Source organism: Coregonus lavaretus, assembly GCF_964263955.1.
Source record: "Coregonus lavaretus genome assembly, chromosome: 2".
Lineage (NCBI taxonomy): Eukaryota > Metazoa > Chordata > Actinopteri > Salmoniformes > Salmonidae > Coregonus > Coregonus lavaretus.
Window position 1 is genome coordinate 33703999 of NC_139989.1, and position 16548 is coordinate 33720546.

The window sequence follows — 16548 nt, forward strand, 5'->3', positions numbered from 1 at the left end:
ATTTTTGTCTCGGATGTCTTTTTACCATGAACAAGTAGCAGACTAATGTAAAGTGGCAGCATCACTGCCGAGGTTTCAACGACAAACCACAGAAACTGTCTTTTTGTCACAACCTCATCTCTCTCTTTGTTGTCGTGTTTGGTCTAGAGACTATAGTAATATCCATACTGGGGCTTTAGAGGATCAAAGAGGTGCTTTTTGAAATTATACTAATTCACCTTACTCACTCAACAACAACAAATAAACTGTCATACTGAGGCCAGTGGAAGTAATACTGAGATGTTGGGGGGGGGGGGGGGGGGGGGTTGTCCGTCATGTTACTCTTACATATTTCTTGATGACTGTGGTGTCAGATTAAGGAAATTACCTATCTATATATCTAAAGGACCAGTCAAAAGTGGACACACCTACTCATTCAAGGGTTCGTCTTTATTTTTTAATATTTTCTACATTGTAGAATAATGGTGAAGACGTCAAAACAATGAAATAACACATATGGAATCATGTAGTAGCCAAAAAAGTGTTAAACAAATCAAAATATATTTTATATTTGAGATTCTTCAAAGTAGCCATCCTTTGCCTTGATGACAGCTTTGCACACATTCAATCTCTGGCAAGGTTGCTGGTTCAAAGCCACCTTCCACTTTTTTCTACAATATAATGTTTTAAAAGTACACTACATGACTAAAGGTATGTGGACACCTACTCGTCGAACATCTCATTCCAAAATCATGGACATTAATATGGAGTTGGTCCCCCCTTTGCTGCTATAAGAGCCTCCACTCTTCTGGGAAGGCTTTCCACTAGATGTTGTAACATTGCTGCATGGACTTGCTTCCATTCAGCCACAAGAGCATTAGTGAGGTCGAGCACTGATGTTGGGCGATTAGGTCTGGCTCGCAGTCGGCGTTCCAATTCATCCCAAAGGTGTTCGATGGGGTTGAGGATAGGGCTCTTGTGCAGGCCAGTAAAGTTCTTCCACACCGATCTCGACAAACCATTTCTCTATGGACCTCGCTTTGTGCACAGGGTCATTGTCATGCTGAAACAGGAAGGGCCTTCCCCAAACTGTTGCCACAAAGTTGGAATCACAGAATTGTCTAGAATGTCATTGTATGCTGTAGCGTTGAGATTTCCCTTCACTGCAACTAAGGGGCCTAGTCCAAACTATGAAAAACAGCCCCAGATCATTATTCCTCCTCCACCAAACTTTACAGTTGGCATTATGCATTTGGGCAGGTAGCGTTCTCCTGGGATCTGCCAAACCCAGATTTGTCCGTCGTGTTGCCAGATGGTGAAGCGTGATTCATCACTCCAGAGAACATGTTTCAACTGCTCCAGAGTCCAATAGCGGCAAGCTTTACACCACCCCAGCCGGCGCTTGGCATTGCGCATGGTGATCTTAGGCGTGTGCGGCTGCTCAGCCATGTAAACCCATTTTATGAAGCTCCCGACGAACAGTTATAGTGCTGACGTTGCTTCCAGAGGCAGTTTGGAACTCGGTAGTGAGTGTTGCAACCGAGGACAGACAATTTTTATGCGCTTCAGCACTCGCCGGTCTCATTCTGTGAGCTTGTGTGGCCTACCACTTCGCAGCTGAGCGGTTGTTGCTTCTAGACGTTTCCGCGTCACAATTACAGCACTTACAGTTGACTGGAGCAGCTCTAGCAGGGCAGAAATTTGACGAACGGCCATGTTGAAAGTCACTGAGCTCTTCAGTAAGGCCATTCTACTGCCAATGTTTGTCTACGGAGATTGCATGGCTGTGTACTCGATTTTATACACCTGTCAGCAACGGGTGTGGCTGAAATAGCTGAATCCACTAATTTGATGGGGTGTCCACATACTTTTGTATATGTAGTGTACAGTGGGGAAAAAAAGTATTTAGTCAGCCACCAATTGTGCAAGTTCTCCCACTTAAAAAGATGAGAGAGGCCTGTAATTTTCATCATAGGTACACGTCAACTATGACAGACAAAATGAGGAAAAATAATCCAGAAAATCACATTGTAGGATTTCTAATGAATTTATTTGCAAATTATGGTGGAAAATAAGTATTTTGTTAATAACAAAAGTTTCTCAATATTTTGTTTTATACCCTTTGTTGGCAATGACACAGGTCAAACGTTTTCTGTAAGTCTTCACAAGGTTTTCACACACTGTTGCTGGTATTTTGGCCCATTCCTCCATCCAGATCTCCTCTAGAGCAGTGATGTTTTGGGGCTGTCGCTGGGCAACACGGACTTTCAACTCCCTCCAAAGATTTTCTATGGGGTTGAGACCTGGAGACTGGCTAGGCCATCTAGGACCTTGAAATGCATCTTACGAAGCCACTCCTTCGTTGCCCGGGCGGTGTGTTTGGGATCATTGTCATGCTGAAAGACCCAGCCACGTTTCATCTTCAATGCCCTTGCTGATGGAAGGAGGTTTTCACTCAAAATCTCACGATACATGGCCCCATTCATTCTTTCCTTTACACGGATCAGTCGTCCTGGTCCCTTTGCAGAAAAACAGCCCCAAAGCATGATGTTTCCACCCCCATGCTTCACAGTAGGTATGGTGTTCTTTGGATGCAACTCAGCATTCTTTGTCCTCCAAACACGACGAGTTGAGTTTTTACCAACAAGTTATATTTTGGTTTCATCTGACCATATGACATTCTCCCAATCCTCTTCTGGATCATCCAAATGCACTCTAGCAAACTTCAGACGGGCCTGGACATGTACTGGCTTAAGCAGGGGGACACGTCTGGCACTGCAGGATTTGAGTCCCTGGCGGCGTAGTGTGTTACTGATGGTAGGCTTTGTTACTTTGGTCCCAGCTCTCTGCAGGTCATTCACTAGGTCCCCCCGTGTGGTTCTGGGATTTTTGCTCACCATTCTTGTGATCATTTTGACCCCACAGGGTGAGATCTTGCGTGGAGCCCCAGATCGAGGGAGATTTCCTAATAATTGCTCCCACAGTTGATTTATTCAAACCAAGCTGCTTACCTATTGCAGATTCAGTCTTCCCAGCCTGGTGCAGGTCTACAATTTCGTTTCTGGTGTCCTTTGACAGCTCTTTGGTCTTGGCAATAGTGGAGTTTGGAGTGTGACTGTTTGAGGTTGTGGACAGGTGTCTTTTATACTGATAACAAGTTCAAACAGGTGCCATTAATACACGTAACGAGTGGAGGACAGAGGAGCCTCTTAAAGAAGAAGTTACAGGTCTGTGAGAGCCAAAAATCTTGCTTGTTTGTAGGTGACCAAATACTTATTTTCCACCATAATTTGCAAATAAATTCATTAAATATCCTACAATGTGATTTTCTGGAAAAAAAAATCTCAATTTGTCTGTCATAGTTGACGTGTACCTATGATGAAAATTACAGGCCTCTCTCATCTTTTTAAGTGGGACAACTTGCACAATTGGTGTCTGACTAAATACTTTTTTCCCCCCACTGTATCTTATTTTCAGTAAATGTGGTGTCACGGTGTCGGCCGAGGCTGCTTCTCCTCCTTGTTCGGGCAGGCTTCAGCGGTCGTCGTCTCCGGAGTACTAGCTGCCACCGTTCTATGTTTCGATGTTCGTTTGGTTTGGTCTGTTTGTACACCTGTTCTTTGTTAGTGTTGATTATGTGCCCTATAAGTTCTCTTAGGTTTTGTCATGTGTTGTGTGTAATTGTTTTGTGTCAGCTAGGCGTCAGTTTGTTCTCTCTCGTTCTGTTTTGTTTTGAAGAGAGTGTCCGCACTGTGTGCGCAGTTTGGGTTACGCACTGTTTTCTGTGTGCGTAATTTTTCGCTTGCCCTCCGGCTGGGATTTTGCCGTGAGTCTTTTGTATTGTTTTGATCCTCACTAAAGACTGTTGAAGAGCCTCTGTTGTCCTGCGCTTGATTTCTGCACCACATCTACGCTCAGTCCTTGACTTGTGGTTGTCACAAGCACTTCCATTATTAGCCCAGCCGTGACTTTTCACTCTATTAAAAAAAAAATAATAATTAACCAAGTACAGTGCATTCGGAAAGTATTCAGACAACTTACCATTTTCCACATTTTGTTACGTTACAGCCTTATTCTAAAATGTTTTAAATTAAACAATTTCCTCATCAATCTACACACAATACCCCATAATGACAAATCGAAAACTGTTTTTTAGAAACTTTTGCAAATGTATAAAAAATTAAAAACATAAATACCTTATTTACATAAGTATTCAGACAATTTGCTATGAGACATCGAAATTGAACTCAGGTGCCTCCTGTTTCCAATTGATCATCCTTTAGATGTTTCTACAACTTGATTGGAGTCCACCTGTGGTAAATTCAATTGATTGGACATGATTTGGAAAGGCACACACCTGTCTATATAAGGTCCCACAGTTGACAGTGCATGTCAGAGCAAAAACCAAGACATGAGGTCAAAGGAATTGTCCGTAGAGCTCAGAGACAGGATTGTGTAGAGGCACAGATCTGGGGAAGGGTACCAAAAAATGTCTGCAGCATTGAAGGTCCCCAAGAACACAATGGCTTCCATCATTCTTAGATGGAAGAAGTTTGGAACAACCAAGACTCTTCCTAGAGTTGGCCGCCCGGCCAAACTGAGCAATCGGGGGAGAAGGGCTTGGTCAGGGAGGTGACCAAGAACCCGATGGTCGCTCTGACAGAGCTCCAGAGTTCCTCTGTGGAGATGGGAGAACCTTCCAGAAGGACAACAATCTCTGCAGCACTCTACCAGTCAGGCCTTTATGGTAGAGTGGCCAGACGGAAGCCAATCCTCAGTAAATGCACATGACAGCCTGCTTGTAGTTTGCCAAAAGGCACCTAAAGGACTCTCAGACCATGAGAAACAAGATTCTCTGATCTGATGAAACCAAGATTAAACTCATTGGTCTGAATACCAAGTGTCACATCTGGAGGAAACCTGGCACCATCTCTACGGTGAAGCATGGTGGTGGCAGCATCATGCTGTGGGAATGTTTTTCAGCGGCAGGGACTGTGAGACTAGTCAGGATCGAGGGAAAGATGAATGGAGCAAAGTACAGAGAGATCCTTGATGAAAACCTGCTCCAGAGCGCTCAGGACCTCAGACTGGGGCGAAGGTTCACCTTCCAACAGGACAACGACCCTAAGCACACAGCCAAGACAATGCAGGAGTGGCTTCGGGACAAGTCTGAATGTCTTTGAGTGGCCCAGCCATATTCCGGACTTGAACCCAATCGAACATCTCTGAAGAGACCTGAAAATAGCTGTGCAGCTACGCTCCCCATCCAACCTGACAGAGCTTGAGAGGATCTGCAGAGAGAATGTGAGAAACTCCCCAAATACAGGGGTGCCAAGCTTGTAGTGTCATACCCAAGAAGACTCGAGGCTGTAATCGCTGCCAAAGGTGCTTCAACAAAGTACTGAGTAAAGGGTCTGAATGTGATATTTCAGTTGTTTTTGTTTATTATAGATGTGCAAAAATGTCTAAAAACCAGTTTTTACTTCGTCATTATGGGGCATTGTGTGTAGATTGATGAAGGAAAAAAACAATTTAATCAATTTTAGAATAAGGCTGTAACGTAACAAGATGTGGAAAAAGTCAGGGGGTCTGAATACTTTCCGAATGCACTGTATATCATATTTCTAAAAATACATGTTTGAACACCAAATGAGACTCATTATGGAGTTAGGATATGATTTCAATCTGATTAGAATGATAGAATCCGGGCCCCACTTACAGTAATTACAAAAAACGTTCTACTAAGCTAACATATGGAATTGTTTTAAGATGGTCATACCAAGGATCATTTAGCTATTTGATTTAGAATGTTATGACCCCTTTAGGTATCTTTTTCATTCTTTTTTATTAATTGATGAAACATTGAATTTGGCATTACTGCTATTAGCCCATAGAAATACATTGATTAACAGATTCATTCATGGACAAACACATTGTCGAAAAATAAATAACAAATAAGTTTGTTTTAAAGTGTCTGGCCTATATCTGAGAGATCAGGAAATTATTACATTTATTTTTTGTCCATATTTAACTTTTTTTTTTGGCACTAAACTACTTCCATATATTCTTCCATTAAATGTTTTAACTGGTACCGGGCTACCTTCTGACGTGTCTTGTGCGGCTTCTGGGCGCCCTAGAGTAAAACGGAGAACACCATTACGTTCGTGAGGTAATATTAGTTTGCATGTGGCGCTTCATTTTACCGGGTGGACAAGGGTCTGAAAAACGACATGTTGCACATTAACACCCAACTTTTCGAGCAAGACCTCAAAAAGGCCTATAGTTAGCAAACCGCAGAGGTGTTGCGATATTATTAGTACACCTTCTCTCTACAAAACATTGTTCTCACCTCCTCCCATCGCACACCACAGCCCCCCCCCCCCCCCCCCCCCCCATGGTCTACAGATGGAGATTGTTTTTCTTATTTTCTTATTGCCTCTGTACACAAACTACACATAACACTGAGGCCTCACACCAACTTCCTGCCATAGCGGACTCTGACCTTTCAACAAGCATCATGTGTGTCACCTACCCTACCCCCCGCCATTCTTCTGCAAGCCTCCCTTTACCCGTGCTGCAGAGTGAAAAGTACTCAGCTAGAGCCTATAGTTGTGGGGGTGTCAAAATGCCATCATGGCCAAAGCACCAAACAACGCATTCACTCGCTTTCTGTGAACAAACAGGCAGTTGTTGCGACACAAGCCTGAATTTCACTTTGTTTATTGAATGCTTTGTTTCTCACCGTTTACATAAAGAGAGTGTTGCACAATGCCCTCCTGTACTAAAAGATAAAGCATGAGTTAAGATGTGCAAATACACTTCACAGGACCTGCTCATCTCAATGTGCTATGCATCTACTACAACATGCATTTTGTAATGTTGTAGCAAGTAGATGTTTTGATGAGTTTCTATGATAAAAGGATGATTTTCCTTTTCAATACAAATTCATTCCCCTAAGTTGATTGATACAAAGCATGTAATGTAACCGTGGGACATAAATATCTATCCATTTTTTATGTTGTTTTGTAAGTCACATAATATGTAAGTATGTGGGAGAAATCCACCAATAGAGGAAATGGGCATCATGCAGGAGATGACACAGTCAGGTGCCTGCCATGACCTTCTGCATGACACCACAGACAACTAATACTCCATCTATGAGGAAAAGGTCTGTCTGTTTATGGCTACAAAATGAGATGTCCGATGACCTTTGCATTGTCATGCTAACTCAGTTCATCTTTCTATTGCCATTTCTACTTCTGCATTTTATTGACATTCACAAGGATCTTTTGACTCCATTATCCATTTACTACACGATTGAAACCGTTTTGTGACCTGACCTGCTTTCCTGAGTGATCTACAGTTGAAGTCGGAAGTTTACATACACTTAGGTTGTAGTCATTAAAACTCGTTTTTCAACCACTCCACAAATTTCTTGTTAACAAACTATAGTTTTGGCAAGTCGGTTAGGACATCTACTTTGTGCATGACACAAGTAATTTTTCCAACAATTGTTTACAGACAGATTATTTCACTTATAATTCACTGTATCACAATTCCAGTGGGTCAGACGTTTACATACACTAAGTTGACTGTGCCTTTAAACAACTTGGAAAATTCCAGAAAATGATGTCATGGCTTTAGAAGCTTCTGGCTTTAGAAGCTGGCTAATTGACATCATTTGAGTCAATCGGAGGTGTACCTGTGGATGTATTTCAAGGCCTACCTTCAAACTCAGTGCCTCTTTGCTTGACATCATGGGAAAATCAAAAGAAATCAGCCAAGACCTCAGAAAAAGAATTGTAGACCTCCACAAGTCTGGTTCATCCTTGGGAGCAATTTCCAAATGCCTGAAGGTACCACGTTCATCTGTACAAACAATAGTACACAAGTATAAACACCATGGAACCACGCAGCCGTCATACCGCTCAGGAAGGAGACGCGTTCTGTCTCCTAGAGATTAACGTACTTTGGTGCGAAAAGTGCAAATCAATCCCAGAACAACAGCAAAGGACCTTGTGAAGATGTTGGAGGAAACAGGTACACATCTATATCCACAATAAAACAAGTCCTATATCGAAATAACCTGAAAGGCCGCTCAGCAAGGAAGAAGCCACTGCTCCAAAACCGCCATAAAAAAGCCAGACTACGTTTTGCAACTGCACATGGGGACAAAGATCGTACTTTTTGGAGAAATGTCTTCTGGTCTGATGAAACAAAAATAGAACTGTTTGGCCATAATGACCATCGTTATGTTTGGAGGAAAAAGGGGGTTGCTTGCAAGCTGAAGAACACCATCCCAACTGTGAAGCACGGGGGTGGCAGCATCATGCTGTGGGTGTGCTTTGCTGCAGGAGGGACTGGTGCACTTCACAAAATAGATGGCATCATGAGGAAGGAAAATGATGTGGATATATTGAAGCAACATCTCAAGACATCAGTCAGGAAGTTAAAGCTTGGTTGCAAATGGGTCTTCCAAATGGACAATGACCCCAAGCATACTTCCAAAGTTGTGGCAAAATGGCTTAAGGACAACAAAGTCAAGGTATTGGAGTGGCCATCACAAAGCCCTGACCTCAATCCTACAGAACATTTGTGGGCAGAACTGAAAAAGCGTGTGCGAGCAAGGAGGCCTACAAACCTGACTCAGTTACACCAGCTCTGTCAGGAGGAATGGGCCAGAATTCACCCAACTTATTGTGGGAAGCTTGTGGAAGGCTACCCAAAACGTTTGACCCAAGTTAAACAATTTAAAGGCTATGCTACCAAATACTAATTGAGTGTATGTAAACTTCTGACCCACTGGGAATGTGATGAAAGAAATAAAAGCTGAAATAAATCATTCTCTCTACTATTATTCTGACATTTCACATTCTTAAAATATAGTGGTGATCCTAACTGACCTACGACAGGGAACTTTTACTAGGATTAAATGTCAAGAATTGTGAAAAACTGAGTTTAAATGTATTTGGCTAAGGTGTATGTAAACTTCCGACTTCAACTGTATATTGGAAAACCATTATTCTAACATTTGTCAAAATGTAGTGTATTCACCTTATGCCTTGATCACACAGACTGCGTCATTGCGCAAAATGGTACGCAGCATCATCTGGATATGTGTGCAAGAAAAGTTCAACATTCACCTTCTGCTACCATTTCTGTCAAGACGTCTACGCATACAGTTTGACGCATAAGTTCGATAAATCCAACGTATGCACCACACAGAACGCACTGCAACTGCCTCTCCAACGCAATGCTGCAAGGAAAACGCATTGTTCCATTGGACATGAATGTACATCTGGTGTACCAAAATGCAATGACGCTGTTGTTGTGATCGAGGCTTTACTCTGCCAATCTGGTGCTTCAATTTGTGAAACCACCCGACATGTCAGTGTGAACGTGCATCTCTGTTCTAGCCTACTTTACTGGTGCTCGACTGAAACAGGATGCGGTGTATTCACTATTTATACCTTAACACATGAAGGGGCCCAGGGGCCTAATGGGTTTGCTTGTAGAGTATGTGTTTTAGAGCAGTGTTTCTCAATCCTGGTCCTAGGAAGGGCTGCACATTTTTGTTTTGGACCAAGCACTAATGCACTTGATTGAGCTAATCAACTCATCATTAAGCCTTTAATTTGAATCAGGTGTGTGAGTGCTAGGGCAAAAACAGGACCAGGGTTGATAAACACCTTTGTAGTAGAATGGTAATTATACTGTTTTTTTTTTCTATCTTCAGTGTTCTGTGTGGCTTCCTGCAAGAAAAAGGCAAATGTCAGCCTTAGCGAGAGGTTGTGGTTACGTGTGACACCATGAAATGTCATTGGGCACTTCAATCGAGAGGGAGAAAGAGAAAGAGGTAGAGAGAGAGTCAGAGAGAGAGAGAGCGATAGAGGCGCAGAGAGAGACTGTCACAAAGGGAGAGACACACACAGAGAGAGACATTCACAAAGGGAGAGACCTACCTGAGACAAAGGAGACAGCGAGGAGAGAGCATCTGCAAAAGTAAAATAGTCAAAACAGAGCAAAGAAAGTAGGAGAACAGAATGAGGACTGTGCTGACTCTTCGACCCTGACTAAGAGGGTAAGTCTGAAGAGGTAGAGTACCTATTTTTTTTGCATGAGCACGTACTCTCTGTAAGATTCAACTTAGATTTCAATTTTATAAAAAAATAGCAAAATTGTCATTATCACTGCATCATTCTTGTTATCATCTAAGTGTCAGCCACATCAGTGAATGTAGTCATTTAAAACTAATCCTTAGGGCGGTAGGTAGCGTAGCGGTTAGAGTGTTGAGCCAGTAACGAAAAGGTTGCTGGTTCAAATACCTGAGCCAACAAGGTGAAAAATCTGTTGATGTGCCCTTGAGCAAGGCACTTAACCCTAATTTGAAAGTCTTTAGACGGTCTAGTTTTTTAGCAGTGTATTGGTGCAAACAAACTAGAACATAAGCCTATTCAGGGGAGACAAGTGGTTAAGTTTACTCTCCGTGTTTGTTGTATTGCAGTCCCTCAGCGAGTAGTTTTGCTTTATGTTAACTGTGTGTGTTATAATGACATGCATCTGCACTTTCGGTGGAAGTAGTTTAATTAGTGTTATGGACTTCCCGCTGATTTGAGATGCCAGATGTATGGTGTCTGTGAAACCACTAACAATAGACAAGTCTCAAGTTAGGATGACACACTTTTATTACACATACACACTTTTATTTTGTGTTAACTAAATATATTATCAGCTGGGTTACAGTAACCGAATATGCCCCAAAATATAGTATAGGCATATACAATTACTATAGGTACAAAAGGTTTTCTCATTGAGAGTTCAACATTAGGTCATGCAGTATGCAGCAGTCAATGGATGAATGTGTATTCTGTACAGGTATCGCTTCCGCTGCTGCATTTAAGTGCCAACCAAAACTCTTAATGTACTATTGACAAAGGTGATGACAGTGGGTAATAATGGTATTGGGCCTGTGACGGAAAGATTTCCATGTGGTACACAATCAAGTCAGGACATCCCTTATCAGTGTCATGTGTCTACTGCTGTTCTATGTAACTGTTATTCAGGATTGTGACTGTCTAAATGTTTCTGGTGTTGCCCATGCTCTGTTATAAAAGCCTCTTCATCTTTCCTTTTCCTCTTCGTTGTTTTACATTTAAACAGTGGTGGTAATGGCCAAGACAATTTCTTCATCTTCTTTTCTTCATCTATGTAACCTTTTGGTTTCCAGTTAGACAGTGGTGGCAATGATGTGGTCCATGCTTCACCTGCTGTTCCTGCTCTCTGTGGCACCAGGCTTCATTCACAACATCCAAGGTAACTAGTGACTTCATGTTACTCTCAGCCTACTCATTCAGATAAGATCTGTGAAAACCAAACAGTACTTGCACCTTGTGGAGAAACACCATTTATTGATAGAATTTATTTCCCCAAAAATTGTAAGTCAGATTTGTGAAGTTGGTGAGTTTGTGGATTTTAAAATGATGTGTTACTATACAGTAATACTCTTTTTGGTTTGCCTTTGCTGTCTTTCCCTCCAAGGACTGTTTTGTGTGAATGACTACATCAACAACATCACCTGTATGTGGAACAGCTCGGGAATAGATCCAGACGTGGCCTGCCAGCTCCTCGGTACAAGAGAACAACATAATGGCAATCCTTTGTAAGGAATATTTTTTGTTTGTCTTTATTATTACTGCAATACAGAAAATGACAGCATTGTGTTTTGAGGTATAAATGCATCCCTGTGTAATATGGAGAGTTTTACTTTTCATTTATTTTGTTTTGTATAGCCAGAGTAGTTGCGATCTCAAACCCTTGGATAGGCCGGGGCAAGGTCATTCTTTCAGAGGCTGCAGTTTTGTCTTTGCGAGCCATGTAAGTTTTTACTGATATCAGAATCAGAATGATATACAGTATGTTATTTTCAATATATATGTTATTGTACATATCATTTTCATTGTTTTCTATAAATCTATCGATTCCTATTTTATTTTTCAAAAGTAAACTAAATATATCATGTGAAATATATTTTCATAAAACGTCTTGTGAAAATGAGAATTCAAGTTATCTTTCCTTAGAATTCTTCTCCATGAATATAGAACAGATGCAAAGAGTTCTTACTTTATTAAACATGCAATCTGTTTTCGGACTGTGTTTCTCTACAGTATTTCAGTTCAGCCGAGCACCTCCCCAGCATTAAGGTGGAGTGTAACGGGTCTGAGGTGGTAAACCTCCTAAAATACACACCTATCAACCACAGTGAGTGTCCACTCTAGTGTACCTGCGAGTATACTGAATGTATGTACCACTATCAATGTAAACGTTGCTTTGGGAAGCAGCTGCTAAATGACAATATGATTAAGTCTTCAGACAAGGTTACCCATCACCTGACCTTAGTTCACCAAATCGCTTCCTCTATACTTCCACTTCATGATATTAGATGACTGTGACATCTCCCTCTGTTTCCTTACAGTTAAGATGCATCCTCCCGGTATCCCGGTCATCATCAATGGGACTAATGCCACCTGGAGTGCTGGTAGTCCGCTGTCTAAGAAGATCTTTGAATATGAGTTCCAGGTGAAGGTGAAGAGGGAAGACCAGCTATGGAGGGTGAGTGAGACAGACAAAACATTGTGTGGGTGGGTGTAAAAGTGTGTGGTATTGGCTGAACACGCAGTATTCCTGCTGAATGAGTTATAGTGAATATGATTAGTGGGTAGTCATGCATAATACCGGTGCCTGAGTATATAGCTGTGATTTTGGGCTGATTCTTCACTTCCATAGATATCAAAGCATGATGTGTGTACATTTGAGTTACACACACTCATCTCAAATCAAGATTTCAGCCTAAATAGTTTGAGACAGTCTTGTAGCTTTGTAGTGATTATGCTTATGTTTGTCTATCTGTCTGTCTCTGTAAGGAAGCCCAGAGTTTGACCAGACTTAAGCAAGAACTGTTGATGGTGCTGGGTGTGGAGGAGAGTGGGATTCATCACATCAGGGTGAGAGTCAAGCCGACCCAACCCGTCTCTACCCATTGGAGTGACTGGAGCCCAACTGCCTCCTGGACATCAGAGGGCGAGGTCTCACCAACCTTTGGTACGTTTGATGCCATGCCACAAACTAAAACCTTACATCTACTATATGTTCAGTCATGTAGACGACTCTCTATCCTATCCAGAGAAACTGACAGTCGGTGCATAGTGAAGTTCATGTGGCCCATACAGGAATAAAACTCATTTGCTGGTCTACAAAATTGTGTTAATGACCTGTGTTAAATGCATTAAATGCACCCAGAAGCATTTCTGAGACCTATATTCCAACCGTACTCCCGTTCTCTGGTGTTTCAGTGAATTCCCCGGACCTGACTTTGTGGCTGGTGTTGAGTAGTGCGTTTTTCACTCTCATCGTTGTCATGTTGCTAGTCTTCTACAAAAACCAAACAAACAATAGGTGAGTAATGCGTAAAGGTGGATTATATGCATGCATGTATGGATTGTTGGGTCAGATCAGGAGTGACACCTACGAACTTTGGCTCAGTGAGTTAATTTGGTCTTGTGTCATGTTGATGACATCGACTTGATTTTATCATTGGTTACATAATCCAATATGAAGCAGAATTTGCAGTCAGGACCTTAGGTCTGTTTGGGTATGTAGTGTCAAGTTAATTCTGGGACAGACCCAAGATGGCTTATTAAAATCCATGTTGTTTTGGTGCTCTACAGGAAACACCAGTATGTGCCTGACCCTGCCAAGTACTTCCAGCCACTTAACTCTGTCCACGCTGGAAACTTTCAGGTACCTGGAAAATACTCCAACTTCCTGCTAAACTTGAAACCTGTTGAACCAATACAATTATGTTTATGTGGCTTTATTCACTAGCGTGGCAACAGAATGAAAAAATTGTTTTCTTGTTTTCTTGATATGAAAACCTAGTGGACGGCCTAATATAATATTCTGGAACCTGGTTGAGTGGATATGTCCGCATTTATGTCCTTATTTAACTTTACTTACTACTTACTTACATTTGATGCTTATAGTTTGGGAACAGTCTCTTTAGTTGCCAGTAAAAGGAAAGTGCCCAGCCACAGTAAAAACCCAAGGGAAACATTAGTCATGAGCACAGGCTCTTTGGTGTGGTTTCTCTGTTGTTTTGAATTCCTTGCAGTAACAGTTAGATGCAGACATAGACACGCTCTCTCTACCACACGCACACATTAACACACCAATAAACTCACATATGCACTCATTTTAGACTTACGAATAAGCACACAGACACACACACACTGATCTTGCAGTGACTTTCTAAACTCGCCAGTGTAGATGCAGTAAAATAGTTATCCTTTGTCATTTTGCCTAAGTCTCAGCATAACATTCAATTTCACCAATAACTGTAACACTGTACAGTGCTGCGTATACTGACGTGTGTCTCTGGCCATCCCCATGCAGAAATGGCTGAGCCCCTTGTTTTCTCCAGAGTCCTTCATCACCGCCCAGCCCGGCGAGGACATCTCCCCCGTGGAGGTGTCTGGAACAGACGTCTGGGACGTCACCGACTCCACCAGCTCCACCACCGCGGCCTTCCTCCTACACTCTGACCCCAACACCCCCTCTGATGGCTGGAACAGCAGCGGCCAGTCCTCCTACTTCTCCAACATCGGCAACTTCTACCACAACTACCCCAGCGGCCTCCACATCGAGTCTTGCCCCGTCTACTTCATCTACACGGGGGACCACAGCTCCCTCTCCGCCACCATCATCACCTCCTCCTCCTATGAACGCCTAGAGCGTCTCTGTCGGCTGCAGAGGGAGCCCCAGAGCCCAGACTCTGGGTTCGGCATGGAGGGTGTAGAGGGGGAGGACCAGGTGATGGAGGAAGGAAAGGGTAAGAAGGAAAGGGTTGTGGTTCCAGTTGACCATCATTCACCCCCTCCTCTTGTCCTACCAGTCTCCCTGCCTGCTCGTATCCCTCCAGGCCCTCACCATCCCCTGAGTCTCCCCCAACTCCCCCTTCATAATCCTGAGTCAAACTCTGCCATGGCGCCTAGTGGCAGTTACAATGCGGGGCCAGTAGAAGCTGCTCTAGGCAGATCCTCCTCAATGACAGTGGAACCCAGTTGTAGTGGCTATTTGACCATTAAAGAGCTGCAGAATACCTACAGCAACAAGTCTATTTGAACAAACCATTTGTCACTCAATTTATATTTTAGTTAAGCTGTTGAACTTACTCTTTGTGCAAACTATGACACAAGGCTCAGATAATGCAGGTACATTTTTTTACATGGAAAGTATTGTAGAGTTCTAAATATGTAGCTTATTCGTATTTTATATACATTTTGTATATTACTTGTATTACTATTGAGGCAGCAGGTTTGCCAATGCATTGTTACTTTATCTCAGATAGTTAGTGCTGCTAGTTGTATTTGTTTTTAAATGCGTTCACTGACAGCTTGTTTGAATGAAGACCTGAATAAAACCTCTGACAGAAGAGAAGTGGGTAACTGTCATTCATATTCCATTCACCCAGTTCAATGTAACAGCGATAGGTTTAGGCTACTACATGATACGCACATTTTCCCTATACCCATCATGAGGTTGTTACAACCTAGCCTATGAATGAAAGTTTACAACGTATGTGCACACAGGTCGAGAGACAGACAGTGACACATTGACAGACAGTGACACATTCAATCCCGCCTTGCACACTCTTGCCTGCCTCTAGCTGATCTAGGGTGTAGTCATTAGTCCAACAGGTGCAAATGAGAGTTTCTATTGGACAAATTCAGGTATTTTTATCCACGTTTTGTTCCGTTTGCTTCCGTTTAAGAACCATTTTTTAACAGAATCGGCGGAATGAATACACCCATGATCACGTGTAAACACAGTTCACTTTCATAGCAGCCACGTTGTATTCCTTCTTGCATCTATGCGCTCGCATCCTATCTCCTTTTCCCTTCGCTTTTGGTCTTCAATGCACAACACATCAGCTGGATGTGACCAGGTGAAAAAACCTTTCCAAGCCAAACCATATCATAACCGCTACACACAGCCTACATCATTGTCACCATATTAGCTAAAGTAACGTCATAGTCAACATAGCTAACATAACTAGCTAATACATTAGTTAACCCGCTACAATCATGCAGTAACATTACAGTGTACAGTCAGTAAGCAGTTTATAACTTACACCGGTGGGCCCCAGTGGCAATACATTTGTAAAAACCAAAAGCTTACCTTGAATTCGAAGTGTTCCAATGTTGAGTTGGATAGTCATAGCTAGCTAGCTAACATAGCATCCCTCTGTTTGAGCAGGGTGTTTGAGTAGGCTAAACTAGCTAGCTGCATTTGCTAGCTAAGTAAGTGAAACTGAAAGTGAAAAAACAATGACAATCTCTCTCTATCTCTCTTGCTTCTTCATTTTGGAATAAATTAATTTGTTCAAAACTGTTCAACTATTGTCTTTGTCTCTCTTTGAGTCAACTACTCACCACATTTTATGCACTGCAGTTTTAGCTAGCTGTAGCTTATGCTTTCAGTACTAAATTAATTATCTGATCCTTTGATTGGGTG

The 16548-nt window shown here is 42.2% G+C and overlaps 1 protein-coding gene across 2 annotated transcripts; it reads left to right on the plus strand.

Annotated features, from left to right (window-relative positions):
• The first annotated feature begins 9889 nt into the window (after window positions 1-9889).
• Window positions 9890-15464, plus strand: il2rb (interleukin 2 receptor, beta). Of its 2 annotated transcripts, none has more exons than XM_084181517.1 (10): window positions 9890-10060; window positions 11207-11292; window positions 11518-11638; window positions 11769-11853; window positions 12144-12237; window positions 12452-12588; window positions 12900-13077; window positions 13329-13431; window positions 13704-13776; window positions 14428-15464. In XM_084181517.1, exons 2-10 carry the CDS (start codon window positions 11223-11225, stop codon window positions 15154-15156), a joined length of 1590 nt encoding a protein of 529 aa, XP_084037643.1. In that variant the 5' UTR covers window positions 9890-10060; window positions 11207-11222; the 3' UTR covers window positions 15157-15464. The 2 variants fall into 2 exon arrangements, with proteins under 2 accessions (XP_084037643.1, XP_084037644.1); XM_084181518.1 differs by having other exon boundaries at window positions 9906-10074.
• The last annotated feature ends 1084 nt before the right edge of the window (window positions 15465-16548 follow it).

What these genes read in the sequence shown, in the direction of transcription:
- il2rb (XM_084181517.1), top strand. Translation starts at nt 11,223, where the DNA reads ATGATGTGGTCCATGCTTCACCTGCTGTTCCTGCTCTCTGTGGCACCA. An exon ending in AAAAACCAAACAAACAATAG is followed by an intron (nt 13,432 to 13,703) that starts GTGAGTAATGCG and finishes GGTGCTCTACAG; the next exon opens with GAAACACCAGTATGTGCCTG. An exon ending in TCCACGCTGGAAACTTTCAG is followed by an intron (nt 13,777 to 14,427) that starts GTACCTGGAAAA and finishes ATCCCCATGCAG; the next exon opens with AAATGGCTGAGCCCCTTGTT.